Genomic DNA, 27,913 nt, shown 5'->3' on the forward strand with positions numbered 1-27,913 from the left:
GAACACACATTCCAGGCCATACTTTGATGGTAGGAATTTCTTCCACAGCATCCCACGCTGGCAGGATGCCTCTTAAGTACTTCCAATAACTAAACACTCATTACTTGGCAAGGCAGCTCATCCCATTATTGTACACCTCTGATTGTTAGAAAGTTAAGAGAGAGAGAGAGTAGCTAGAAGGAAAGACATCAGATATCTCTGGTGGTTAGACATGTGTAGTGGGATTTGCCACATTTTATAATATGAGCATATATAACTTAATAATGAGTAGGGAAGCAAAGAAACGTGCTTCAAGAAATGGAAGACAGCAAGACTTAGAGCTAGATTACAAAGCCTAGACCTCATCCTTTCAGCAATAACAATAATAGGAAAAGGAAAAGAAAATCTCAATTTCCTTCTTCAGGAAATCTGGGTGACAGAGTGAGATTCTATCTCAAAAAAAAAAGGGGGTCCTAAATGGTCCAGCCTCTGCAACTTTTCCAGCCTCATCCCCTTTTTCCTCCTCACTTCCTTCTGACTTGCATCTCTTTGCTTAAACACTGGCTGCATTTCTCTTCTTTGATAAGAGCTTGTTCCTGCCTCACGGTCCTTCCCCTTGTATGATAGGATCTTTCTTATTCAGATCTCGACTAAATGCCATCTTCTCAGAGAAGCTTTTTCTAACCACTCAATCTAAATTAGCTACCCAGACACTCTGTATCATATCCCCTCATTGTCTTTTTTTCACACCATTTGTTATTAACTAATAATTTCATATTTGTCGTTTGTCCCATTCCCCCACCAAACATTCACATCTTTGTTGTTCACCATTGCACCCTTAGTACCTAGAGCAATGACTGACACATGGTAACCATTCAGTATTTGTCAAATTAAGGCATACTTCAGACCTACTGTTTCTTGAAGTTGAACAAGAGAATTAACTCTGCATAGGCTGTGTATCTATAAAAACAGACTTTACTTTTCATGTAATTTTTATAATCTCAGATATCTGTCTGCTGGGGAAAACTTTTGCTTTGTATGAATGAACATTTTTAAATGGTTTTGAAAACCAGAAAACTAAATGATTTATAAGTGGTGCTTTACAAGACGAGTTTATGTATCACATGAGACACCAGAGAGGCAAGACTCTTTATCTGTCTAAGTATATCTTAACCTTTGAAAGCTCTTGAATGTTCAGTACAATTTGAGAAGCTTTAATTAAGCACTGTCTTTGAGCAGGCTCTGTCCTGAGCACTGTTCACAGGACAGACTCTTAGCTGTCTAGGAGCTCATCATCTAGAGGAGAAAGCCATGTTCACGCAGCACTTTTATATGAGGCAGAGCAATGATCAAGAAGTTCAAGTGAGATATTAATGGTTCTGTAGCTTGATAGTATGCAAGTTTTAAATTCTCTAACACTAACACATATACCATTTCTCTCTCTGCAGGCAGTAACAGCCCTCATGGGAGCCCCACCTCTCCTCTGGACAGTAATATGCTGCTGGTCATAATTGTTTCTGTTGGCGTCATCACCATCGTGGTGGTTGTGATTATCGCTGTCTTTTGCACCCGTCGTACCACCTCTCACCAGAAAAAGTAAGAAGCCCCAAATGCACCCCTTAGATTTTTGGCATCTGATCTTTTGCTTCCATGTGACTTCTGTATATGGAGTGGTACACAAAGTTAAGGCACAAAAATACATGAAAAGGAATTTCAGATATTTTAAAAGAAAATGGGAAGTGGTTCCTCTTACATGTATCAGTCAGTGTCCTGGCAGAAAAGACGTGGCACATTTAAAAGTATTTCAAAAGAGGTGATTTACAAAGTCATAGGTGGGGTTAGGGAAAACTAGGCAGGGATATTCAGAGGCTAGCAGCTATGATAAGACACCATCATCCTTGGGCCTGAAAGGGCAAGAGGAGAGAGCTGTTTTCAGAGATCTGAAGCAGTAGGAGAGGGCTTCCTGACAAGAGCAAGGTGAGTGCTAGAGGCATGCAGCTGTTGCCAGACTCCTCCCAGCAGACAGTGGCAGGAAAAGAAACACCTACCCTCCACCTACCCTCCAGCCTCTTGCCAGTGCCTAGTATTAGCTATACCCAGCTAGAAGCCAGGAAACCCAGCAGGATTGCCAAGTAGATGTAGTTAATTTAGCTCAACCTCTCGGGTCACAGAGCCAACTAGAGAATAGATGTGGTGAGGAAAGTGGAAAGTGTCTGGCATTGCTGGTCACCCCTTTGGAATACCGTCTGTACATGCCCGCGGTGAACCCAATGTCCAGGAGTCTGTGGGCATTCTCACAGGCTGTATCACAGCACAAATGCCAGCCTAGGTGGAAGAAGACCGTAGGCCTGTCATTCTAAATCTAAGTTTAAGAATATTTCTAAAGAAGTGCTACCAAGTGTGGAGGGTGGGGGTGGGAGTGGGGTTGCTTTAATGAACAGGAAAGGATCATTGATAATTAATTTATCCGTTTCTCAGAGAGACTAGATGTCTGCTAGCCGTGAACTCCTCTGGGATTTTGAGGGTTGTGGCTAATGGTCTAAGTGCAGATAGCAAGGAGCTCAGTTATGTAACGCTTGCTGATACCATACACTCCTACACTTGCAAGAAGCCTTGATCCTAAATTACATTCAACTCAAATATCTGGTTAGCAAGACAGATAGAAAAAAAAGGAGATTCCTGAATTATTCCTAATAGCAATACCATAATATAGATAATAAAATGACTTTAGTTACAATACCTTGAAAGATCATAAGATGGGGGTGTTGCTCCACTAGAGAAAGAGAAATTCATGTTTATGTGATTATCCATTTAGACTTGATCTGCCCAAGGCAAGGATGCATGTATTTAATAATTATAAATTTGTTCATTTTCACTGTACCTGTACAGGGCAAGTACAGTCTACCCTGTAACTGCTACTGGTAATGACTTTATGTCATTTTTTGTAGGTTATGTGATATTTTAAATCTCTCTTTCTTTTGCCCAAATGAAATAGCTTTCCATAGCTTGTACTGTATCATTTTTCCAAGAAAATGGAGGCTTCTTTTATAATCTTTCTGACCACTGCCTCTTACAACTCTTCCTTTTTTTTTTTTTCTTTTGAGATGGTGTCTCTCGTTGCCCAGGCTGGAGTGCAGTGGCACGTTCTCGGCTCACTGCAACCTTTGCCTCCTGGATTCAAGCAATTCTCCTGCCTCAGCCTCTCAAGTAGCTGGGATTACAGGCACCCACCACCATGCCCGGCTAACTTTTGTATTTTTTAAGTAGACATGGGATTTCACCATGTTGGCCAGGCTGGTCTCGAATTCCCGACCTCAAATCATCCACCTGCCTCAGCCTCCCAAAGTGCTGGGATTACAGGCATGAGCCACTGTGCCCGGCTCCATCTACTTTTAGTAGTGGAAAACTATTATTTTTAAAGCCTCAAAGACTACATTTATTTTTCTACTCTAGAACTTTTCTTCAAGCCTCTTTATTTGACATTTCATATTTATCTTGTCTTTATGAACTTGATTTTATATCTAGTTTTAGAAATATTGGGATCTTTATTTATTGTTCTTTTATTAAAAGAATTTGAAAACCAAAATGACAATTCCTTAGTGCTTTGGAGGACTTCAAAGTAAATTTTTTTTTAGACAGGATTTCAGTCTGTCACCCAGGCTGGAGTGCAGTGGAACAATCTCAGCTCACTGCAACCGCCACCTCCCGGATTCAAGTGATTCTCCTGCCTCAGCCTCCCAAGTAGCTGGGATTACAGGCATGCACCACCATGCCCGGCTAATTTTTGTATTTTTAGTAGAGACGGAGTTTCACCATGTTGGCCAGGCTGGTGTCGAACTCCTAACCTCAGGTGATCTGCCCGCCTGCGCCTCCTTAATAAGGTACTCAGTCTTCAGATTGAAAGTAAGAATATGAATTGGTAATAGGCTCTATTCTGTGTATTGGCACATCCTACAGATTTGGGTCCCTTTGTCGAAAGTCATCGTATCAGATCTTCACAGGGTTTTCCCCTCCCCCACTTCCCCAGGTATCTGCTTTGCAAGTATTCCATTGACTGTTGAAAAATATAAGTGAGCTTTTCTGGCTACTTTTCTTCCTCTGTAATACCTGAGGTTCGTTTAGATGGTAGCTGCTTACAGAGTCTTACAGCCTCAAAATTGACAGAGCACTTAGAGAATCTAAACCCTCGTTGGTTCTCAGCACATTCCGCCTTAGCCCTTGACTGGCAACAGATAAGCTGGGCTTCTCCTTCATGAAGAAGGCAGAAGCTGTCAGATGAGAACAACCTCAGCACACCGCCATCAAATCTGACACCTTTCTACATTGGTGATCATAGTTTCCTCTTCCCTCCTAAGTGTACTTCCCCTGTTTGAAGCCAGTTCCACCCTTTACCCCCTGAATCTCATTGTCCTCCATTTTTCTAAGACCTTTTACCTGCTATTATTCCTCTCTCCAGCATAGCTGACCTCTTACTCATTATTGGCCACCTCTTCAGTATTTAAGTGTGCTCTAACTTCTTCTTAATTATAATTAAGGAATAATTATAATTACAACCTTACCCCTACTCCCACCCCCTGTATGGTCCTTATCACCAGCTGCTTACAAACCTGCCTTCTCCACCACAGATTTCCTTGATTACTTGCTTATACTCTTATGTCTGTTCACTCCCTACCCATGCATCAGTCCTTTCTAATCTTTATTCTGCCCCTACCACTTCACCAGAATTGCTTTTGTGGAGGTCACCAGTGACTTCCATATTGCTAAAGCCACAGAACATTTTTCAGTTCTCATCTTAGTCTCTCAACAACATTTCACAGTCAGCTGTTCCTTCCTTCTGGAAACGTGTTCTTCTTTTGTATCCATAACAGCATGTTTTGTTTTGTTTTTGTTTTTTTTCATAGGCCCTCCTGTCTACCTAGCCATCAAATACAGACATTCCTCAGGGCCTGGGCCTGGACTTACTGTCTTCTCCTTCTTTGTTCTCCCCAGGTGATCTCATCTGCTCCCATGGCTTCAGCATTCCAGCAGCTCTTGTATTTCTGTCTCCAGCCAAGGCTTCCCTCCTCTGAGTATCAGACTTGCACACCCAGTTTTCTCTTCTACATTTCTTCTTGAATGTCTCAGAGACACTTCAAAATCAGCACGCCCCGAGCAGAATTCATCATTTTTTCAGGCAAACCCGCTTCTGCTGCTTTAAACCCAATGTTAAGTGGCTTAAACCAGAAACCTTAACATCATCCTGTACTCTTCTTTCTTCTTTACCCCACCTCACCCTACATCCATTTATTTACCAAGACCTGTCATATCTGCCTCCCAAATAACTTTCAAATCTGCCTCTTGCCTCTGCTCCCACTGTCCCATGCCATCAGTTATGGCTGAGATTGCAGTAGCATCCTAGTTGGTCTCCTCTTCTATCCCCAACCCCACAGGGCCATTCTTCACATCATAGCTGGTATAAAGTTTTAACTCAAAAGTGATCTCCTTACTCTCTTGCTTAAAACCATTTAATGGTTTCTCATTACTCACAAAGGGAAGTTCAGACTCTTAGCATTGTCCTAAAAGCTCTGTATGATCTGGTCCCTGACTACCTTTCTAGTATTATTTCACATCATTCTCTGCAGGGTTCACTATGTCCCCACTACTCAGGATTTCTTAAAATCCTTATAATGTACCACCAGGGCATTGCCGTCTGCTTTAGGGTTTTGACATAAGCTGATTTCATCACCTGGAATGCACTTTCTATTCCCTTTAGGTCTTAGTTTAAATGTCGCTTCCTCCTCTAGGTTTTTCCTGTTTAGCTTAAGTCCAACTTTTAAGAAGTTACTCTAACATTTGGCATTTCAGTAAGCTCAGAACATTTTAAAATAATAGTTCAACATCTGTATTCCTCACTTCACCAAAAATTCTGAGGGCATAGCAGTCTAGCACAGGATCTGGCATACACTGGGTACCCAGTATGTCCTCATTAGGGGTAAGTAAGAGAGTGAATGGAGAAGCTAAAACACAGAGGAGTAGACATTGTTGTCCCCATTCTTGACTCCATCTCGTTCGTAGTCCTAGTTTAGCAGTCTTCGAAGTTGTTCCGGCCAGGCGCAGTGGCTCACGCCTGTAATCCCCGCACTTTGGGAGACCGAGGCGGTGGATCACCTGAGTTCAGGAGTTTGAGAACAGCCTGGCCAACATGGTGAAACCCTGTCTCTACTAAAAACACAAAAATTAGCTGGGCGTGGTGGCGGATGCCTGTAATCCCAGCTACTCGGGAAGCTGTGGCAGGAGAATCGCTTGAACCCAGGAGGCCAGGTTGCAGTGAGCCAAGATCGCACCATTACACTCCAACCTAGGCAACAAGAGCAAAACTCCATCTCAAAAAAATTAAAAAAAAGGTTGTTGCCTCCTTCGTTTATAAGCCATAGACTTTCCTTCTACTCCATTGTTATGTTTCTACATTGCTCTAATTGGAAACTTGTGGATGAACCTTCTGGTTTAGAGATTATGTAATGAAAAATGCTATCTTAATCTTTTAACAGTCAAAAAAAGTAGTCACAAGGCAGGATTCAAACATAAAACCCTGGTAAGTATCTCTAAATATGTGTGGACAAAATAGAGATACATTTACTCTCCCCAGGAGCAAGCTTTTTGTTGTTGTTGTCATTGTTGGGGGCAGGAGGTATGTTTTTAGTTTTTGCCTTTGCTTGAAACATCTCTCAGAAAGGCAGTTTTAATCACTCAAGCCTTTTGACGAATATGTTCAAATGAGTTAAGAAGCTTCTCTTAACTTCGTGCCTAGGAAGCGAGCTGCCTGCAAATCAGTGAATGGCTCTCATAAGTACAAAGGGAATTCCAAAGATGTGAAACCTCCAGATCTCTGGATCCATCATGAGAGACTAGAGCTGAAACCCATTGATAAGTCTCCAGACCCAAACCCCATCATGACTGATACTCCAATTCCTCGCAACTCTCAAGATATCACACCAGTTGACAACTCCATGGACAGCAATATCCATCAAAGGCGAAATTCATACAGAGGTACCATTTTAAGTGTAGGTTTTTTCCTCAAATGTTAGGAGACTGGTTTCATTTAAATCATTTTCCCCCTGAGGTTGCCTTCATTTGGCAATTCCTATATGACATCAGATTTAGAGAAATGTGTGTTATAAGATTTGGGAACATATGATAAAGAATAGCTAGCTTCTTATGGGAGAGAGGTACTCGTATAGGTACACACCCATACGAGACAATCTTGCAGATCTTTTAGGTCTCTCATCAGGCTTCAGCAGTGTGATATTTAAGCATTTGAGGCTGCTAGCTAGCCCATGTCTGTGCATTTCATTCAGTGTCTTCAGCTGGCTTCCAGCTAGCATTGTGGTATTCAGAACGTTCTTTGTCTGGAGGCTCTTTCAGACACTCTGTGAAGTGTGGCGGGCAGCATTGTGACATCCACATTGATTCAGCAGGAACTCTTATGATGCTCTCATGATCACTTTCCTCTTTATTTCACTTCTTGCAGAAATGTCTTGTCCCCATTGTGTTGTGAATTCTGAATCCCCTACTAGAAATGTTTCACTGTTGAGGCTGCTCAGTGGCATAGGGCACATGCTGGTAACTAACCTCCACATTTAACATCTAGGGCATGAGTCAGAGGACAGCATGTCTACACTGGCTGGAAGGCGGGGAATGAGACCAAAAATGATGATGCCCTTTGACTCCCAGCCACCCCAGCGTAAGTAGAAGCTTCTCTTTTCCTCAGTGCTACCAATCTGTTCAGTCATGTAGGGGAACAACTATGAATGATCTTTTTGACTTCACTGGATTCTAACACAAAGATAATCTACCAAAGCTTTGACACCTTGAAGGAGGAAGTACCAAACACTTGCCATATTTTGCAACAAACATTATTCTTGAGGCTAGCGTCGTTATGTTTATGGTAAATAAGCTGAAAAGCCAATGTCTCCAGATCCCCGGGAATAGGGAGGTCTCCCTAAAAGTGCATCGTATCTCTATAGGAGAGATGGGAAAGCTTCCCTCCAGACTAGGGCTAAGGATGGCCCGATGTTACAAGTTTTCGTTGTGCTTCCTGATACCAGTGCTAATGAGCACCTATGGAATTTATTTTTTTAATTAATAGATTTAAAGGCCAAGCAAGGTGGCCCACACCTATAATCCTAGTGTTTTGGGAGACCAAGGTGGGAGGGTTGCTGGAGGCCAGGAGTTCTAGACCAGCCCGGGCAATGTTGTAGTGGGACCCCATCTCTACCAAAAAAAATAAAAATAAAAATTAGCCATGACAAAAATTAGCCAGGTGTGGTGGTGCATGTCTGTAATCCCAGCTATTCAAGTGGCTGAGGCACGAGAATCTCCTGAACCTGGGAAGCAGAAGTTGCAGTGAGCCAAGAGCGTGCTGCTGCACTCCAGCCAGGGTGACAGAGTGAGACTCGGTCTCAAAAAAAAAAAAAATTAAAAAAAAAAAAAGCCAGGCATCGTGGCACACAACCTGTAGTCCCAGCTACCCAGGAGGCTGAGATGGAAGGATTTCTTGATCCCAGGGTTTAAGGTTGCAGTGAGCTATGATTTTGCACCTTTGCACTCCAGCTTGGGCAACAGAGCCAAGAGCCAGTCTCTAAATTAAAGTAATAAAATTTAAAAATAAAATTATTAGACTTTATATTTTAGAATAGCTTTAGGTTTTATTGTATGGAATTTTTTTTTTTTTTTTTTTTTTTTTTTTTTTGAGACAGAGTCAGAGTCTTGCTCTGTCGCCAAGGCTGGAGTGCAGTGGCACGATTTCAGCTCGTTGCAGCCTCTGCCTCCCGGGTTCAAGCAATTCTCCAGATTAACCCTCCCAAGTAGCTGTGATTACAGGCACTCACCACCACACCTGGCTAGTTTTTTGTAGAGACAGGGTTTCACCGTGTTGGCCAGTCTGGTCTCAAACTCCTGACCTCAGGTGATCCACCCAACTCAGCCACCCAAAGTGCTGGGATTACAGGCATGAGCCACCATGCCCACCCAGCCGGAATTTTTTAAACAACATTTTTCATTCTTGATTCGTGCCTCACTTTGATAAGCATAAAGGTTTCTGAGCCTCTTTTAATACTAGTTGAAATTCAAAATAAATTAAATATCATGACTAAACCAGAAAGCAGTGGGACAAACCAAATCTTTCAAACTACTGTGTCCTCTCTCTTGTCACTGTTTTCAAGGAAATGAAGCCTTTCAGACTAGCTAGCACAGTGGGGCTTGCAGTTGAGGGAATTCTCAGCCATCTGTCAACAAATGATGAGATATAATAGCCATGAATATCATACATGCAACGAGGTGCACCATGACATCGTGCACTTGGAAAAGTTCCTCAAATCCCCAACCTCTTGGTGGAAGCTCCAAGCATGTGGATGTCCGCACACCCATTCCCTCTCCCACAAACACTATACACAAACATGTAAGATTATTACAAAGATCGTCTTTGAAAGAGTAACACCTTATTTGTTAATAGGTAATTTCAGCTCAGAGTAGCTTATGCTTGTGGTCCTTGATGGAAAGAAAGGCCTGGACTTGGAAGCACGCGGGGGAAAATCTGGTTTCCCTCTTATAAGAGGTGCCCTGGATGGGGTTCCCAGGTTTAAAGATACAAATGCCCAAGAAGAGTAAATTAATCCATTCTAGTTGCTTCTGATTGATCAAGAAGATGCTAGCACTACTGCTTATTTGTTTGTTTTGTATAAGACTTCAGTTCCTACCTGAACTGGCTTATTTTGAAAACTTTTAAAATTTTGCTATCTTTATTTCTAGATGTATTTTACTTTTAAATATGTTAAGTAAAAAAGATCTGTTGTCCAGTTGATACCATTCTTCTTTTTTTTTTATGTTGGGGAAGGAATTTGCACCAATATACAATATTATTTAATTTGTGCCTTAACAGTTGGGTGGGTAAGTGGAATCTTTCAAAAACCTGCAACCGTAAGATCCACTTATGGTGTTTAGGTTTTCAGATACTGTTTTTAAAACCCACATGACTACAGTTCTGTTTCACAAGCTGGTATTCCCTGAGCTCTAGACCCTGGAATGATGCGGGAGCCATGTACCCACCACCCACCTACCCTGGTCTTAAATGACTGAGCAGTGCCAGGAAGGGCTTGCTGGTGCCGGGACATGGCTCCATCCAGGGCCATGCACCAAAGTATCAAGTTCAGAGTCAGCTAACAAGCTGCTGATTTCCTACTATATCCTAGGCAAGCACATTCACACTGCTTTATTTTTTTTACTTACCTAGAAAGACTGGAAATGCCTTATAAAGGGAAAAAAGTCCATTTTGTTTTTCCTTTGTGAGAGTTCTAAAATGCTCTCAAATTGTACTTTCCTAGGTAAAAATCGGGTTTATTCCCCCTACCCCAGCCTGAATTCTGGAAAACACTGAGTCTGAAGCACCCACTTCTAAAAACTACCTGTCTTCCCCTAGAGGAGTTGCCGACTCCCCAGTTACCTCAAGAGCCCTCCTCAGGCAGCTTTCCTGTGTTGTGTTTTATTCCCAGGCACAACCTGGAGCCTCTGGTCCCCAAGAGCAGCACCTGAGGAAAAGCCCCTTTTCTGTTCTCAGGCCTTGAGAGGGAAGGAAGGGGCAGCAGTGCTCAGGGGTCCCAGTCATGCCACCTGCTTGCTTGCATGTGGCCAGGACAAGGGATAGCTGGAAAGTAAAGGCATCCGTTTTGTTGAGCAGGATTTCTCTTTAGCAGAGTAATGTTAAATAGCCCCACAAAGACTTTAGGGAGATCCCTGGGGACAGAAGACATTTCAGTAGGCCACTAAGTGTGAAGTAAGTTGTATTATTAAGTTCACGAAGCCTTTGTTTAGAGAAAAAAAGATTCCCTGTATTGCTAGTAAGCTTTGGCCTATTTGCCTGTTTGGTGGGGGTAGAGCTGGTTATCTTGACCTTAAAAGCACCATTTCTACAACCACTCCGAGGGAGTTCCTCAGAAAAGTTTATTCCAAGACTCTGGTCTTCTAATTTTATCTGTTTCCATCTCAGATGGATAATGAAGCCTCGTAGAAAGTTGTACATGGAATCTCTGTCTTCATAGAAAGTAATATGTGAAATATGTGTGGAAATTTCAGATTCTTTAGCTAAACACAGTTAATTGAATCCTTAACCAGTGTGAGAAGGAAAAAGCCATTTATTCTCCTAAATGCAGATGGGTATGGCTGAGTCCCCAGACTAGAAGCAGTAAAAGATGGTGCCATCGGCCAGTGATTCATGCTTTTAGTACTAGATGGGACCATCAGAGTTCAATTCCATTTGCATTTATTTTAAGACATGAAAGCTGATTAAGCAGCTACTTATTTATTTGGCCTAAATACCCATTAAATGCTTAATTCAGCAGGTTTAACAAAGGCAGAATGAATTAGGAATATACTCGAAAAAGAAGGGACTTCTTTCTATCCTTTTTAACAGGGCAAAATAGAAACTCAATTTATGCGTTGGCTTATGGATTTATATTTTGTGACATATTCAAATAGATATTTGTAATAACTCATGTAATCCATGTTTATTATAGTAGAATTGGAAAATACAGATAAGCCAAAAGAAAAATATTATTTTAATCCTGACCACTCTTCCCTGCAAGATAATCACTGTTAACATTTTAGTATGTATTCCTCAGACCTTTTTTTCTATACGTATGTAGACATATGCAAAAGAGTATGTTCATTTTTAAAAAACAAATGTAAAAATCAATGGCTAATTGACCAGATCTAGCCAGCTGCCACCAAAAACCCAAGGGAGTGGTTGGACTATATGGGAGATGGGAAGGGGGTGACTTTGCTCTTGAACTGTGATTTGTGTGTGTTTGTGCAAGCGTGTTAAGCATTTCTCTGTCTTGTGTTCATTCACAGCTGTGATTAGTGCCCATCCCATCCATTCCCTCGATCACCCTCACCATCATTTCCACTCCAGCAGCCTCGCTTCTCCAGCTCGCAGTCATCTCTACCACCCGGGCAGCCCATGGCCCATTGGCACATCCATGTCCCTTTCAGACAGGGCCAATTCCACAGGTGAGAGATGAGGATCAAGCCCAGATGGAAACCATTCCAAAGGAGTCAGCAAGCGGAAATGGGGAAGGGCTTGCCCTACTTAGAAGAGGGATTTGGAATTTTTCTATTTTATTTACTTAGCATAACATTTCTGTGACTGACTTAAATTTATTTCTGTAAAATTCACCCCATATTTCTACTTAAGTTTTAAACATTCAGTGCAAAGCTTCCTTTTAGTAAAAACAGTATCTCTAATCACATAAGCATCCCTTGTTCCATAAAATTACACTTTAACTCAGTCCTTTTTTCCAATTTCTTTATTTCTTTTAATCCTCTAATTTGAAAGGAAAACTCATCCTGGGTGATTTCAGACACTCGTGGTTGCCTTTGCCTGGCAGTCACCCTAACGTTGGGTAGGTCCAAAGGTTAACTGTTACATACAGGTTACTTCCACCGTGGACCAAAGTGCAAACAACATCCAAGGGGCAGTGGGGCCACCAGCCACGTGGAGTTGTGTGTATTGTAAACCACAGGGTGCCTGATGTAAACCTCAGGATTATTAAAATTAGGAAGGGATGCCCAGGAATAGATCCTCTCTGCAGAAACAGGAAATTAGCATAACAATCTGCAGTGTATTTAAAGAAACATGTTGCTAGACAAACAAGTCCCAGTTTGGAAATCTTAGAAAACCGCATTATCAAAGTTTTAAGGAGGAAATAGTGAAGGTGTGGGGACAGCAAGTGATGTAAGTATTATTCTTCATTAATTGAAAATTAATTTTCATCCTCAGTTTTAAACGGCAAGCCTAGCAACTTCTCATATATTCAACATATTATTTTTCCACCATTTGAAACTTGCCTATTAATAGTTATTATGTTACTGATAGAACTGAGTTTTGCTGCTCTGGGGAATAAGGGAATTTCAAGTGAGTTCCATTTTAAAAGAACCTCAAAACTTTATGCTGGAAGTTTGGGTTCCTAGTAATATCCCCATTTTTAAAAGTTTTTTGTTTCTCTTTGGTTTTTTTGTTTGTTTTTGAGACAGAGTCTCACTCTGTCGCCCAGGCTGGAGTGCAGTGGCGCGATCTCGGCTCACTGCAACTTCCACCTCCTGGGTTCAAACAGTTCTCCTGCCTCAACCTCCCAACTAGCTGGGATTACAGACACACGCCACCACGCCCGGCTGATTTTTGTATTCCTAGTAGAGACGAGGTTTCCCCATGTTGGCCAGACTGGTCTCAAACTCCTGACCTCAAGTGATCCGCCTGCCTTGGCCTCCCAAAGTGCTGAAATTACAGACATGAGCCACCACACCCGGTCCCCATTCTTTCAAGTTTTTATCAATCATAAACATACCCAAAACATCAAATGAAGCTTTATTAAGGGGTATGTAATAATTCCTGACATTATCTACTCCCAAAGCTATTACCTGATTTGGAGAATGCTGCTTGAACTCACATCTAAATTTGGCCTTCCAGGCTGAGCACTATGGCTCATGTCTGTAATTCTAGCACTTTGGGCGACTGAGGCAGGAGGATCGCTTGAGTCCATGACCAGCCTGGGCAACAAGGCAAGACCCCGTCTCTACTAAATATTAAATATTATTTTTATATATGTATATATATTTGACCTTTCTACTATCTCCTTCCAAATCCCAATTTGAAGTCCTGCATTTAGGAAAGATGGTTTACAAGATAGACAGTTACTCCAGCCAGCTGCATGGAGAGCCAAAGTCTGCCTTACGGACATAGTCTCAAGTAGAACAGAGGACCAGAAAGCAGCCGCCACACCGCTCTTAGAAAGGAGGTTTTGTGCCCAACCCTGTTTCTCCATTTTTAAGGCCAAGGAATCTCACACGCTAGGATGTGGTCCTGCTTGAGTGGATGGCAGGCACCTTCCAATCAAATCAGGCCCTCCTCCTTCCTGCTGGGTTTGGGGATTGGAGAGGAGCATGGCAGCTCCTACCCAGCCCTCTCCCTTGTGATTTAGTGTTGGTAAGCATTCCCTTCTCTATGGACCTAGGCAGAAAGTGAAGAGGGGGAAAGAATAATTTGCATTACTAAGACAGTCCATGCTTTGATGACTAGTTGCATAAAGGAAGGTAAAACTAAAGTGATAGACTCGCTGAAGACTGGTTTGGAATGTAGAGCAAGTATCCAGAAATGATCAAAGTTCTTTTTCACTATTGCACTTTTTTAAGCTTTTGTGTCTGGAGCTCAGAGTGTTGCCACAGCTTGGTATATGTGGGCTAGGCAGGGCCAGCCTCTGCTCTAAGGAACATTCACTATGTCACCACCACTTGGCATTGGAAAAGCACTTTCCTCTTGTCCAATCACTTGGCCAGTGTGAACTCTGTGTGTCTTAACTCTTTAAGAGGCAAGTCAGTCACGAAGTAGGCCCCTTGCCAATGCAGGAATTTTACTTACAGCATGGATTCTGAGCAGGCCAGTGATTTTGCACAGTGTCAGGGAGCACCCTTCGTGTAGAAAGCAACATGCTTGGGGCTCCTGGAGTTGTAAAAGGCAGCCCTGGTCTGTGGTAGCAGGCCAGGGTGCTGACTCATATAGGCAACCCCATTTTCCTTTTTCACCTTTTGCACCATCTCTTTGGCCCTCAGAAGCTTATATATCTAGTTACAGACCATTGAGGCAGTCAGGAGAGGCCTGTTTGCCCAGAGCTGATCTAACATACCTGCCAATACAGGCTGACATGGTCTGGACATGAGTTTACTCTTCTCTCTCCTCCTCCCTGCTACCCTTCCTAGCCAGCTTCTACCCTGCCCAGCTTCTACCCCACCCAGGATCACACGGGGACCACCAGCTCCCCCACCCTGGGGATGGGTAACTTGAGCAAGCCTAAGAAGAGATCCTCAGCACACCCCTTTAAGGGATGAGGAGTGGCCTAAGCCTGGTAGGGCCAACACAGTCAGGCACACTTGGGAGGGTGTATGAGTCCCTCATTCATGGACCCAAGATCAGAGGTGCCACTCATGACTGGTGTGGCCTGACTTCTCAGAGCCCGAGGGTACAGATTCACTGCTACCTCAGCAACAAAGACAGGGAAATGTGTTGGATTTCTGCAGATTGCTCATGCTTTACAGTATCCCCATCTGTGGGGATACATTTCAAGATCCGCCCTCACCCCCTCCCAGTGGAGGCCTGAAATCACATGTAGTACTGAACCCTTTATATCTGCTTTCTCTATCTGATAACTGAGACAGCTGCTAAGTGACTCAAGGGCAGGTAGCATACGCAGTCTGGAGAGGCTGGACTAAGGGATAATGCACATCCCCAGTGGAATGGCGCAAGATTTCATCATACTATTCAATGGTGCACATTGTAAAGCTTATGAATTATTTATTTCTGGAATTTTTCATTTACATTTTTGGACAGCAGTTGGCCACAGATAATTGAAACCATTGAAAGCAAAAGCGTGGATAAGGGGGACTACTGTACTTGCTAAGGTTGAGAACTCCAGAAGTCAGAAGAGGCCTTCAGGCTTCCTGGTACAGTTCATTGTCCTGAGCTGTGTCCTCTGTGCCTCTCCTCACGGGTGGGGAAGGTGGTCACCAGCTCACGCTGTTGGAAGGGTCTTCCTCATGTGGTCTCCTCGGGCCTTGGTGCTGCTTCTGCCCCACAGGGTAGGGGCAGGTGGTACTCTGTGTGTGGAAAGGTGTGTGGTGGTCCAGAGCATGTGTGTGGAAGTCAGAAGGCAGGGATTCAGATTCCACCCTGCTAGTTCTAACTGTGCAAATGGGCAATTTGCTTAACTTCCCAGTGCCTTCTGAGTTTACTTTGAGCATCGAGTGAGTTAATGAATGTAAAGCAGCTAGCATAGTGCCTGGCTTAAAGTAAGCACCCAGTAATTTACAAAGAAAAGAATATTTTCAGATATTCAAGCACCGTGTTCAGCACTTTTCATACATCTCATTTAATCCTCAAAGAATTATGTGTTATTCTCCCTCTTTTGTAGATGAAGAAACTGAGACTCAGATATACTCAGTGACTTTGTCAAATTCACCCAGCTAGTATGCAAAGATTAGAGTCCAGATCTGTCTGATTCCAGAGTCCGCGCTTTTCTACCCTGCTGTGCTGCCTTCCAGAAGAACTGCCCCTTCTTATATTTTGAGATTGTTATCATGTTCTTCCTGAGCCTTCCCTTCTCCAGGCTAATCTATCCCCATTTCTTTCTCTGAATCAAAAATGCCCTTCATTTGGCATGATCTGAAAGCTGTGTGCAGACCTCTGGGCTGCTCTGTTCGTTGCCCGGTTCTCACTTGAGCTATGGGGTTTTTGCTCTGATGAGGCCATGCACAGCCCCTGGAGGCATGAAGGCCTGTGGCATTGGCCTCTCCTGCAGTGACCGCCAGGCCTTGTCAGTAGAGCTGGCTACTGTCAGGTACCCAGCCAGCCTTGGTGATTAGCCATGGTTGTCTATGAAAGGCCACTCTCTTAAGATTCCAGCGAGTGAAGTTTTAAATTTTCTTTTATACTTATTTATATCTTAATATCTTAGCAATCTCAGGAACCTTTACATGTGCTCCATAGTAAATAATGAGAAGAACTTTAAATCTATAAAATTGTGACCACTTAGCTGTGAGGTGAAAAACTGGAATAGCTGGTTGAGTACAAAATTGTTCGAGACTCCATTCTTATCCCTGGCAGTGGTGCTAATCCATGTTCTCTTGGACTAGCACTGATCACAAGTGCTATTGAGCTGGTTTAGGGAACCCCTAGAAGTAGCCAAACTCTGGGACTTTCACATATTTAATGGCAAAAGAAATACTAACATTTAGACTTTCTTGCTGTAGAATCCGTTCGAAATACCCCCAGCACTGACACCATGCCAGCCTCCTCGTCTCAAACATGCTGCACTGATCACCAGGACCCTGAAGGTGCTACCAGCTCCTCTTACTTGGCCAGCTCCCAAGAGGAAGATTCAGGCCAGAGTCTTCCCACTGCCCATGTTCGCCCTTCCCACCCATTGAAGAGCTTCGCCGTGCCGGCAGTCCCGCCTCCAGGACCTCCCACCTATGATCCTGCATTGCCAAGCACACCATTACTATCCCAGCAAGGTGAGTGAGGATGGCAGCATACCTGGAGGGACCCTTTGACTCAAGCTTGGATAAAGTCACCCCTTCCTTGAAGTATATATAGCAAAGCAAATATCCTCCAAGCCTATCCCAGCAATTCAGTTAGAGTAGCAGTGTGCCACTGTCCCACCCAAGAAGTTTGTGGGCTGACCTTTTGAATTGGGTTTGATGTGCAGCACCTTTGGTGGTAAGTCCAATGACATGGGAATGGATAGCAGATCTAGTCTGCCCAGCCCCCTGGGATCACCTCACTTCATAAGGTCCCTGCAAACTAGAGAAGGGATCAGGGAGGCCAAGGCTTGGACTCATAGGGTGGTGAAAGCAGAGGGAACCTCAGGATAGGGAAAGGAACCCTGTGAAGGGAAAGTCATTTACCCAAATCCACACAGCTCAGTAACAGTCCCCTGACCTCAAAGGCATGCTTGCTTTCTGCACTTAATTGTTACCTATTCATTTGTTTTAGAATAAGTCAGTGATTTTCACAATTTCTGGTCTCAGTGCGCCTTTATAGCTTAAAAGCTATTGAGCATATAAAAGAGCTTTTCTTCATGTGGGTTATATCTATCACTATTTACCGTATTCAAATTAAAGCTAAGAAATTTTTGAAGTATTTTATTCATTTAAAAAAGCAATTATCTATCATGTTAGGATAACCAGCATATTTTTATGAAAAACTATTTTCCTTTTTTTTTTTTTTTATTTGGGACAGAGTCTCACTCTGTCACCCAGGCTGGAGTGCAGTGGTGCAATCTCGGCCCACTGCAAGCTCCACCTCCTGGGTTCACGCCATTCTTCTGCCTCAGCCTCGCAAGCAGCTGAGACTACAGGTGCCCACCACCATGCCCAGCTAATTTTTTGTATATTTAGTAGAGATGGGGTTTCACTGCCTTAGCCAGGATGGTCTTGATCTCCTGACCTCATGATCCACCTGCCTCGGCCTCCCAAAGTGCTGGGAATGCAGGCATGAGCCACCATGCCCGGCTGAAAAGCAACTATTTTCAAAACAAAAATATAGTGAGAAGAGTCGTTTTATTTTTTGCAAATCTCTTTAATGTCTGGCTTAATAAAAGACAGCTGGATTTTCCTATCTGCTTCTGCATTCAATCTGTTGCAATATGGTGTTTTGGTTGAAATATAAGAAGAAAATCTGGTCTAACAGATATGTAATTGGAAAAGGAAAGAGTATTTTTATAACCTTTTCAGATAATTGTGGATATTCTTTTTTGATACTACAGCAAAACTCAACAAGTTGTAGTCTTTTAAAGGTTTGTTTGTAAAGTGAAATCTGAAACCTTATCTATGAACCATTTATACTTTATTCCATTAAAATTCATTCATCTGTCTTGCATTTAATGCACCATACTAAAACATCACGTCAGTCATTTAGAAAATATTGGTTCACTACATTATACAAATTCTGCAAATAGTGATACATTTCATTCAGTATCTAAAAACATATTCATTAATATCATCAAAATGTGTAAGTATTAAGTTCTCAAGACCATGGTGGCAGATGCAAGTTTTCCAAAATGTTCATTTTTACTTAAAACTTAAATTTTATCATTGGCAGGAAACACTATCCATTGTGTGCCTTGAATTGACAGGCTCACTTTGTTCATTTTCTAAAAGATGTCTCAAGAACCAGTTTGTCTGTCTTTGAACTAACAGTGATATTCCATGATAAAAACATTCAACTCAAAACTCAAACTATCACAAGTGCCTTTATTTAAGACAGCTGTTGGCCGGGCGCAGTGGCTCATGCTTGTAATCCCAACACTTCGTGAGGCCGAGGCAGGTGGATCACCTGAGGTCAGGAGTTCAAGACCAGCATGGCCACCATGGTGAAACCCCTTCTCTACTAAAAATATAAAAAATTAGCGGGCATGGTAGCAGACACCTGTAATCCCAGCTGCTCGGGAGGCTGAGGCAGGAGAATCACTTGAACCCAGGAGGCGGAGGTTGCAGTGAGCCAAGGTCGCTCCACTGCCCTCCAGCCTGGGCAATAAGGAGATACTGCGTCTCAAAAAAAAAAGATAGCTGTCATACTTTGTACACAGCTGAAGTACTTCATGCATACTTTCCATTTTGTCACATACAGTAAGGTCAAGATGTAGTAAAAAAAATATATTTACTCCTTTATTAACAGTGGTTCTTAGTGAAACTGGCTTTTTTAAACTGCAAGTGCATGTCAGTGAATGGCTTTACAGTTTGGCACCACTGCCTTAATTTGTACTAAGCCTCCAGCAGCTCACCCACTATTGCCTTTGTGTCCTCAGTGCAAAGGCAAACACAGTGGAAAGGCAAATAATGTCTTATTATGCGGAGAGCTTTGGCCTCCCAGATATCCTGCAAGGGTTCGTGGACCACCACACTTAGAGAACCACTGGACTAGGATATTGGTTTTCTAGAGCCAATGGAATATTTTCTCTGGCCTTATGAATGCCCTGCTATCTCCCTCCTTCCCTCTTGTTCCGGTAACTTTTCAGAGCAATACCCGCGCAGTGGGTCTGTGTGTCTCTCTCACCCTGAAGCAGCACTTGGACCTTAGGGCCTTCATGAGGTCTAGGGGAGGCAGGCTTGGCCACATACCTGACGGTGCCCTTTCCCCTCAGCTCTGAACCATCACATTCACTCAGTGAAGACAGCCTCCATCGGGACTCTAGGAAGGAGCCGGCCTCCTATGCCAGTGGTTGTTCCCAGTGCCCCTGAAGTGCAGGAGACCACAAGGATGTTGGAAGACTCCGAGAGTGTAAGTTCGTGGGGCCATCAGTCCAGCCAGATTGTCTGGGAACATACCCCAGGGCCTGAGACTGCTGGTCAAGCTGATATTCTGTACATTCCAGGCTCGCCACCCAGAACTATGAAGCAGATGCACTCATTCATTCAGTAGAAACAGTGTTGAGCATCTTTTCTGAGCCAGGAACTATGCTGAGGATTTGGTCTACTTTCTTTCCCATAACCACTGTTGTTTTTTTGTTTTTTTGTTTTTTTGTTTTTTTGTTTTGAGAGAGGGTCTTGCTCTGTCGCCTGGGCTGGAATACAGTGGCACGATCTCGGCTCACTGCAACCTCTGTCTCCCGGGTTCAAGGGATTCTCCTGCCTCAGCCTCCTGAGTAGCTGGAACTACAGGCGCCCGCCACCACGCCCGGCTATTTTTTTGTATTTTTAGTACAGACGGTGTTTCACTATGTCGGCCAGGCTGGTCTTAAATTCCCGACCTCAGGTGATCCACCTGCCTTGGCCTCCCAGAGTGCTGTGATGACAGGCGTGAGCCACCGCACCCGGCCCCCATATCCACTCTTGAACGTCTTAAATTAGCTTTTCACACAGCCCAGCTAATGGCCCCTCCCCCCACTTCCTGCCTGCCTTTTAGTTCTGTCCCTTCTCTCATTGTTCTTCTTTTCTTGGTTTGAACCATTCATACGTTCCCTCAGTTCTACTCTGTGACCTTTCCTGAGCAAGATACTGGAGGAGAAGGTGCTTGAGTGGTTGCTGTCAAAACAAAAATCACCAGGGTCTCTCTTTGATCTTTCACTCTCAAACTCCAGTAAAAATGTTTTGCCTCTAAATTTCCAGGTATAGGATTCTCTAAGCGGAAAGCTTGGGGCCCAGAGATCCAGGGACATACCGACTGTGCTGACTGGGGCAGAGACCTAGAAGGGGCAAGCAGCAGGCCTTCTGGCTTGTGAGGTCATTGTGACCCTGGGGAGTGTGTGTTGGGAGAAAGGCATTGTGCATTATCAGGAAACGGGATCCCAGTGACCTTGGGTCTCTCCTGCTACTTTCCACTCTTTTGAGCCACCCTGCGTGTTAGTAGCCCATTTTCTGGGACCATGTGACTACTGACCACATGATGCTTTGGCCTCTCTCTGGGCTCTCCTTTCTGGGTTGCTCCCTGGATCTGGCCCAGTAACAGTGTTTTCTTTTCCATAGAGCTATGAACCAGATGAGCTGACCAAAGAGATGGCCCACCTGGAAGGACTAATGAAGGACCTAAACGCTATCACGACAGCATGACGACCTTCACCAGGACATGACTTCAAACCTGAGTCTGGAAGTCTTGGAACTTACCTTGAAAACAAGGAATTGTACAGAGTACGAGAGGACAGCACTTGAGAACGCAGAATGAGCCAGCAGACTGGCCAGCGCCTCTGTGTAGGGCTGGCTCCAGGCATGGCCACCTGCCTTCCCCTGGTCAGCCTGGAAGAAGCATGTGTTGAGGCAGCTTCCCTTTGCCTGCTGATATTCTGCAGGACTGGGCACCATGGGCCAAAATTTTGTGTCCAGGGAAGAAGCGAGAAGTGCAACCTGCATTTCACTTTGTGGTCAGGCTGTGTCTTCGTGCTGCGACTGCATCACCTTTATGGAGTGTAAACATTGGCATTTATGTACAATTTTATTTGTGTCTTATTTTATTTTACCTTCAAAAACAAAAACGCCATCCAAAACCGAGGAAGTCCGTGGTGTTCTCCACAAGTGGTTGACATTTGACTGCTTGTTCCAATTATGTATGGAAAGTCATTGACAGTGTGGGTTGTTCCTGGGGTTGGCTTGTTTTTTGGTTTTGTTTTTGTTTTTTAATTCTGAGTCATTGCATCCTCTACCAGCTGTTAATCCATCACTCTGAGGGGGAGGAAATGTTGCATTGCTGTTTGTAAGCTTTTTTATTATTTTTTTATTATAATTATTAAAGGCCTGACTCTTTTCCTCTCATCACTGTGAGACTACAGATCTATTTGAATTGAATGAAATGTAACATTGAAAAGACTTGTTTGTTGCTTTCTGTGCAGTTTCAGTATTGGGGCGGGGTGGGGGGCTGAGGGTTGGTAATAGGAAATGGAGGGGCTGCTGAGGTCCTGTGAATGTTTCCGTCGTGTACTTTCTTCCAGAAGCCTGCAGAGAATGGAAGCATCTTCTTTATTGTCGTTTCCTGGCATGTCCATCCTTATTGTCACTACATTGCTACTGGAGTTTGATTTGGATCTGGTTTTAAAATTCTTCTGTGCAATAGGTGGGTTTGAGGATTTAGCAGCCCTGATGTCTTGGTCATAGCCTGGTAAGAATGTCCATGCTGAGGAGACAGGTGTTGTATTTCTAATTGCCTGAGTCACACACAATAGGGTAAGAGCCTGACCCTATTCTGTAAATCAGAAAGCAAGGATGGAGACCTTTCCTGCTGCTATTATTGGCTCTCTTTGAGGAAGTTGGAGGTTAAGGAAGGAACTTTGTTTCCACATAAGACGACTCCTCCTCTCTAGTTCCAGTCTTCAACCAGTCCAGCGCTCTCTTCCACACTTCAGACCCCTTCAGAGAAAGCATTAGCAGGAGGAATGAGACAAGGCAGAGCTGCAGTGCCCCCTGAGGCTTCCACACATCTTTCTGAATATTATTTTTCAAGTAACAAGGGACAGAGACAGCGGAAGCAGCTGCCCGCTCCCCTGTCCCAGCAGCTCAGCTAAGCCCTGATGAGAATGAAGCCACAGGAGTTTCCTGAGGTGAACCCAACGGCTCAGCCACACTTGGAAGCCGTTGCCTTTGCACATAGTTCTTGGGTTCTTTTTCCTAAAGAGGTCAGGAGCTGAGGTGTGTGGTTTTTTAATATTAAGAATATATCATGGAAAACACAGGACTGATGCTCAGGCATCTTCCTCTACTCCCCAACAGATCTCCAGAAGACAGTGTGGAAGGCAGTGTAGGCAGTAAATCGGGCTTCAGTTCTATAGCCAAGAAGAGATCAGCTGCTGAAACCACCAGTGGGTACCCCAGGTCACCTGCCTTTGAACTTGGGGATTTCCCACTTTGGGATCTTACCACATATTTGCTTTTTCACAAGATGAACTCTTTGTATTTATGATTTGGAGGGCAATGAAAGGTGCAATGCGGGAGCTGCTGCTGCCGAGCTAGCTGATCGCGTGGGGGTGCCAGGCGGGATTCCGGAAAACCAGTGCACTTAACTGATCTTGAAGAGAGCTGTCCAAGCACTCTGGCCACCACAGAAACTACCTTGTGCCCAAAGAACATGCTCAGTATTTGGGGCATTTCGTCCCACGAACCCTGACCTTCTGTTACCTCAGGGCCTTGGTACCTGGATACTGCCACAGAATTGGGGCGGGTGGGGGAGGGGCCTATTTTTAAATAAAATAACTTCAAAGTTGAGGGTTTTTTTAAAAATTAAGAAAAAGGAAAGCTATTCTGTATTGCACCTTTTCACAATTTAATACATTTTCTTACGTTTTCCTGTGATTTTTGAAACTAAACCATTGCGTGTCTGTAGTGTCCTAGTTGAGCTGCTGCTCAGCGGCTTCCTCGGGGGATGTGGAACGCCTGTGTCTGTCGCCGCACTGCCTGCGGGAGGGGCGCAGAGGGCTGCTGGGACTGGCGTCTGTACACACTTGTTTGGCCTTTTCTGTAGTTGATGCTGTAAACTCTATGGCTTTTTAAAAACGATTTCATGTTTTTATTTAGTATTGGAAATCCAATACACTTTTTTAATCCAATCAAACTCTGGTCTGGTCAAAGAGTTATTTTCCCTTGTCCTTAAAAAAAAACAAAAACAAAAACCTTCGGGGCCCCTGCTTCCCAGCCTCTCTAATTGACTTTGCTGTTGCCTTCACAACTGTAAAGCCAGTAGTCTACGAGGAGACTCAGGGAAGGGTGGCAGGTGAGCCAGGAGGCTGCAGGAGGTGTTTGGACCGTCCACCAGCACCAAAAATGAGTCTTGTCCCTGTTCTCATCCCCCTGTTGCTGCCCTGCAGGGACTGAGCAGCCTGAGGAATCAGGGGGCCCCTGGCAGCCATCCCTGAATGGAGTGCAGGCCATGTCCCTGCTGCGGCAGCACATTCTGTTAGGGCAGACTGAGTGCCCACGCGGGGCCCGGCCTCCCCAGTCCCAGCCCCACCACTCACAGGGACCTAAAGCCAGAGCAGATGTCTCCTGGGAGGCCTGCTTGCCCCAGGCTGCCTCATCTCACTGTGTTCACTATATAAGATGCCTCGTGGTGTCCCAGAGTCTGGGCCAGGGAATAAGTAACCTCAGCAGCCAGAGGCCTGAGCTTGCAATAATAGAGTGAGGGCTGAACACAGAGCACAGTGTCCTCACTGCTCCCTCACTCTGCGACCGGAGTGTACTTTAGGAAGCCCAAATCCCGTCCTCATTAGCCACTCTCCATTGGGCTCAGGATGAACTCCATACTCCCATAGCTGGAGGTTGGTCTGCCACAGCCTCCAGGTCCAGACTCATGTCGCCTTGTGCACTGGGGCTATGGCCACAGAAAGCTACCAGTGAGGCCGTTCTCAGTCTGCGTGGAGTGTCCTCTTTATGCCATTCTGTTCTAGGTGCCGGGCGTCTGCTGCTGCTATCCCTCCAGTGCGTCCCTAGGTGGAGCTCTTGGCATGTTTTGCTGTGACTTGTTTGAGTCTTTTCCTGGGCCCTGTGGGCTCAGTGGGGACAAGATTATTTCTCACTCCTTTCTGAATGTCTAATGCCAGGGACAGTTTCTGACAATAGCAGATGCTTGTCTCTTGGATGGATAGACAAACAGTCACGAGGACTTATGCCCTGGAGCGTGTTGAAAGGCTTCACACTCAGGCACACACAAGAAGCCCCCTCCTGGCAGGGATCCTGGTAAGTCCGCAGTGTTCTGGTGCTAGGACGCCCCCATTTCAGTAGCCATGGCCCTTTGGCCTCCTGGGGTAAACGTGAAAGATGAAAGATGACAGTTATAAACGATGCTGAGCTAGGCCCAATGGCTCATGCCTGGAATCCCAGCACTTTGGGAGGCAGAGGCAGGTGGATCACCTGAGGTCAGGAGTTTGTGACCAGCCTGGCCAACATAGTGAAACCCTGTCTCTACTAAAAATACAAAAATTAGCCAGGCATGGTGGCAGGTGCCTGTAATCCTAGCTACTTGGGAGGCTGAGGCAGGAGAATAGTTTGAACCTGGGAGACGGAGGTTGCAGTGAGCAGAGACCATGCCATTGCACTCCAGCCTGGGGAACAAGAGTGCAACTCCATCTCAAAAGAAAAAAGAACGATAAGAAACAATTCTGATGCCTCATGACCTCATGACCAACTTCAAGCTGGGAACTAAGACAAGAATGTCTTGCAGATTTGTTCTAAGATGAGCATTATGAACAAGCCTCTATACGAAGAAGAAATACCTCTTCCCCCACCCCATTCCCGCCCCATCCATCAACCCCTCCCAGTTGCAACCACCTTCCTGCCAGAAGTGGGGAGAACCATCAGGAGAGACTGGAGACCAGCAATAAGCCATCAAATTGATGATGACAGGACCATGGGCAGGGATTGGAGAACCAGGGAGCCAAGAGGAACCACCCCTAACCACAGACAGAAGAACCCCAGGTAGCAGGTACCCAACTCCTAATCTAGGGTTCCCAGCTACCAAAGGAGGGAGTTTACCAGGGGCACAGGAGGAAGAGGTAGGAGACAGTAGTTGCAAGAAAATAATACTTGTTTTTAATAATCTTTTTAATGTACATAATGTTGGAAAAGTGCTACTTAAAACTACAACTACCCTCTAAGCATGGTGGATGATATTCATCTCAAGACGTCCTTTTCCTCAATTAGGAACTTGGCTTGAAAAATGAAAGGGACCTAGAGCTGAACTCACAAAAGGTTGGCGGGAACACTTGCTGCACTGTAGCGCAAGAACAATTCGGGATTTCCTAAAATAATTAGGGGTGGAGGGGACACTGGCAACCAGTATAATCAACAAGATGGTGCAAGATTGAGGGGCTCTGTGGGAAAGCACCCCAGTGGAAACTGGCTGGCCTCAAGGTGTTCAAAGACCTTTCTTAAACGGGAAGATCTTTTTGTTTGGTTTGGTTTGGTTTGGTTTGGTTTGGTTTCGTTTCGTTTCGTTTCGTTTCGTTTCGTTTCGTTTCGTTTTGAGTCAGAGTCTCACTCTTATGCCCAGGCTGGAGTGCAATGGCATGATGTCAGCTCACTGCAACCTCCACCTCCCGGGTTCAAGCGATTCTCCTGCCTCGGCCTCCCGAGTAGCTGGGACAACAGGCGCCCGCCACCACGCCCAGCTAATTTTTGTATTTTTTAGTAGAGACAGGGTTTCACCATATTGTACAGGCTGGTCTCGAATTCCTGACCTCATGATCCACCTGTCTCAGCCTCCCAAAGTGCTGGGATTACAAGCGTGGGCCACTGCACCTGGCCAAATGAGAAGATCTTAGAGGCAATTTCATGCTATTTGCACTTCTATGGAGTGAACCCCTTCCAGCTCCCCAAATCTCATGTAACGTCTGCCGTGTGCACATGGCCTTGAATGAGTTACTGGATACTCCCCCAGTGAAGAAAACAGCATCTGGGCCAACATGGCGGTGGGCAGGCCATGAGTCTGGCACAGCAAGGGTGACCCATGAGTGGAACTGGTTTGCTAGAAGCAGGAGCTGAGACCATAAGAATCTAAACCTGAGAACTCTCAGAAGTCCAGGGGGCAGAGGGGGACACAGGTCAAGAAAAGTGGGTTCCAATCAGCCTAATCCAGATTTTAAGAGGCAGACTGACCTCAGCTTGTGTCTGGGTTGCCATCCGTTTACAATTTCTCCCTCTCAGGGTCCTGGAGCAAAGCCTCATCACCCTGTTACTAGGTGTCAGCCCCTTGCTAATGGGGTCTGCCTTCTATGCACCCGGTCACACAAAGGAGAAATCTGGGAGCCATTCTAAATTCTTCCCTCAACACCACAGCACATTGCTCAGCAAATCCTGCCAGCTCTACCTCTCAGATGTCCCCCAGAGCAGCTCTTTGCTGTCTGGTAGGCAAACTACTAATTAAGCCCCCTGCCTGAGTCTCACCAGCAATCAGGTAGTGATCCCCCACGCAAGTGTTCAGGTGCTGCTTCTAACGCAAATCTGATGCCTCCCTGCTGCTCGGCACCGTGCGATGAGAGCTCCAGCACCTGCCCTACAGTAAAGACTCCAGTGTGACCCTGTCTGCCTCATCCCTTTTATTTCCCACTAAGCTGCCCCTTCACCCGAATTTGGCCCTAACCACAGAGAGCAATTTACACTTGCAGAATAAGCCATGATGTCTGGCCTCTACTGTTTCCTCTGCCTCATTTTCTCCCTATCCCCTACGCTGACCATTGGCTTTCTCTGTCTGGTCATGTCTATTCATCTTTAAAGGTCCAGGCTAACCATCCAGTCCCCTGATCATTCCTGTTCATGTTTCTGTCTCCACCAATACACTATGACCTCGTTAAGGAAAGCAGTTGTGCTTGGATTCTCCACCTGAGCACCCAACACACCATAGGTCTTCACTAAATGAACTTGCCTCATGAGGCAGATGGACTTGAAATCAGGTAACTAATACATCGTGGCCCCGTGCTGAGGGAATTTAACAAAGCCCTAATTCTTCCTAGGAGCATATACTTAAGGTTTTGCAGAAGAACTAAGCTTGAGCTGAGTCTAGGGTATAATGTGAGGCTTATCTATCTGGAGGAAGGAGGAAGCCACTGCAGAGCTGGGGAGCTGCCTGCTTCATGTTGCCACCAGTACAGATCCCAGCCATCCCGTGTCACTCCTGTGCTCAGCCTCCCGTCACTGGATTCAGTGCAGAGGCCCCAGCAGGCCAGTGCAAAGTCTATGAAGAGTGCACAGGTCTGGCTAGCTGGCCATCAGTGGAGAGAGGGAGTTGGTCCCCCAGATTCCTGGAACACTGCAAGGGCAATACTGGGCCCAGTCAAGTTAAGTCTGGCTGGCCAGATACTACAGCTTGGGGTCAGTTCTAGTGAGACAAGAATAAAGTGGTTCCTTTTGTAAACTCAAAACCCAGGTCTTGCCGAGAATT

The 27,913-nt window shown here is 44.8% G+C and overlaps 1 protein-coding gene across 15 annotated transcripts in view; it reads left to right on the plus strand.

Moving 5' to 3' along the window:
* The window catches only part of NEO1 (neogenin 1), a 265,604-nt gene extending 242,011 nt beyond the window's left edge, over window positions 1-23,593 (plus strand). For 8 of the 15 annotated variants that reach the window (XM_045395695.2, XM_045395696.2, XM_045395697.2 and 5 more), the window contains 7 exons: window positions 1,428-1,575; window positions 6,767-7,005; window positions 7,607-7,699; window positions 11,863-12,021; window positions 16,810-17,073; window positions 19,704-19,840; window positions 21,025-23,593. In XM_045395695.2, coding sequence (XP_045251630.2) covers window positions 1,428-1,575; window positions 6,767-7,005; window positions 7,607-7,699; window positions 11,863-12,021; window positions 16,810-17,073; window positions 19,704-19,840; window positions 21,025-21,108 — 1,124 coding nt within the window. In that variant the 3' untranslated portion in view covers window positions 21,109-23,593. The remainder of the gene's footprint in view (window positions 1-1,427; window positions 1,576-6,766; window positions 7,006-7,606; window positions 7,700-11,862; window positions 12,022-16,809; window positions 17,074-19,703; window positions 19,841-21,024) is intronic. The other 7 variants (XM_045395702.2, XM_073996275.1, XM_073996276.1 and 4 more) reach the window with 2 other exon arrangements.
* Window positions 23,594-27,913: the final 4,320 nt, after the last annotated feature.

This window comes from Macaca fascicularis, chromosome 7 (genome assembly GCF_037993035.2).
Source record: "Macaca fascicularis isolate 582-1 chromosome 7, T2T-MFA8v1.1".
Lineage (NCBI taxonomy): Eukaryota > Metazoa > Chordata > Mammalia > Primates > Cercopithecidae > Macaca > Macaca fascicularis.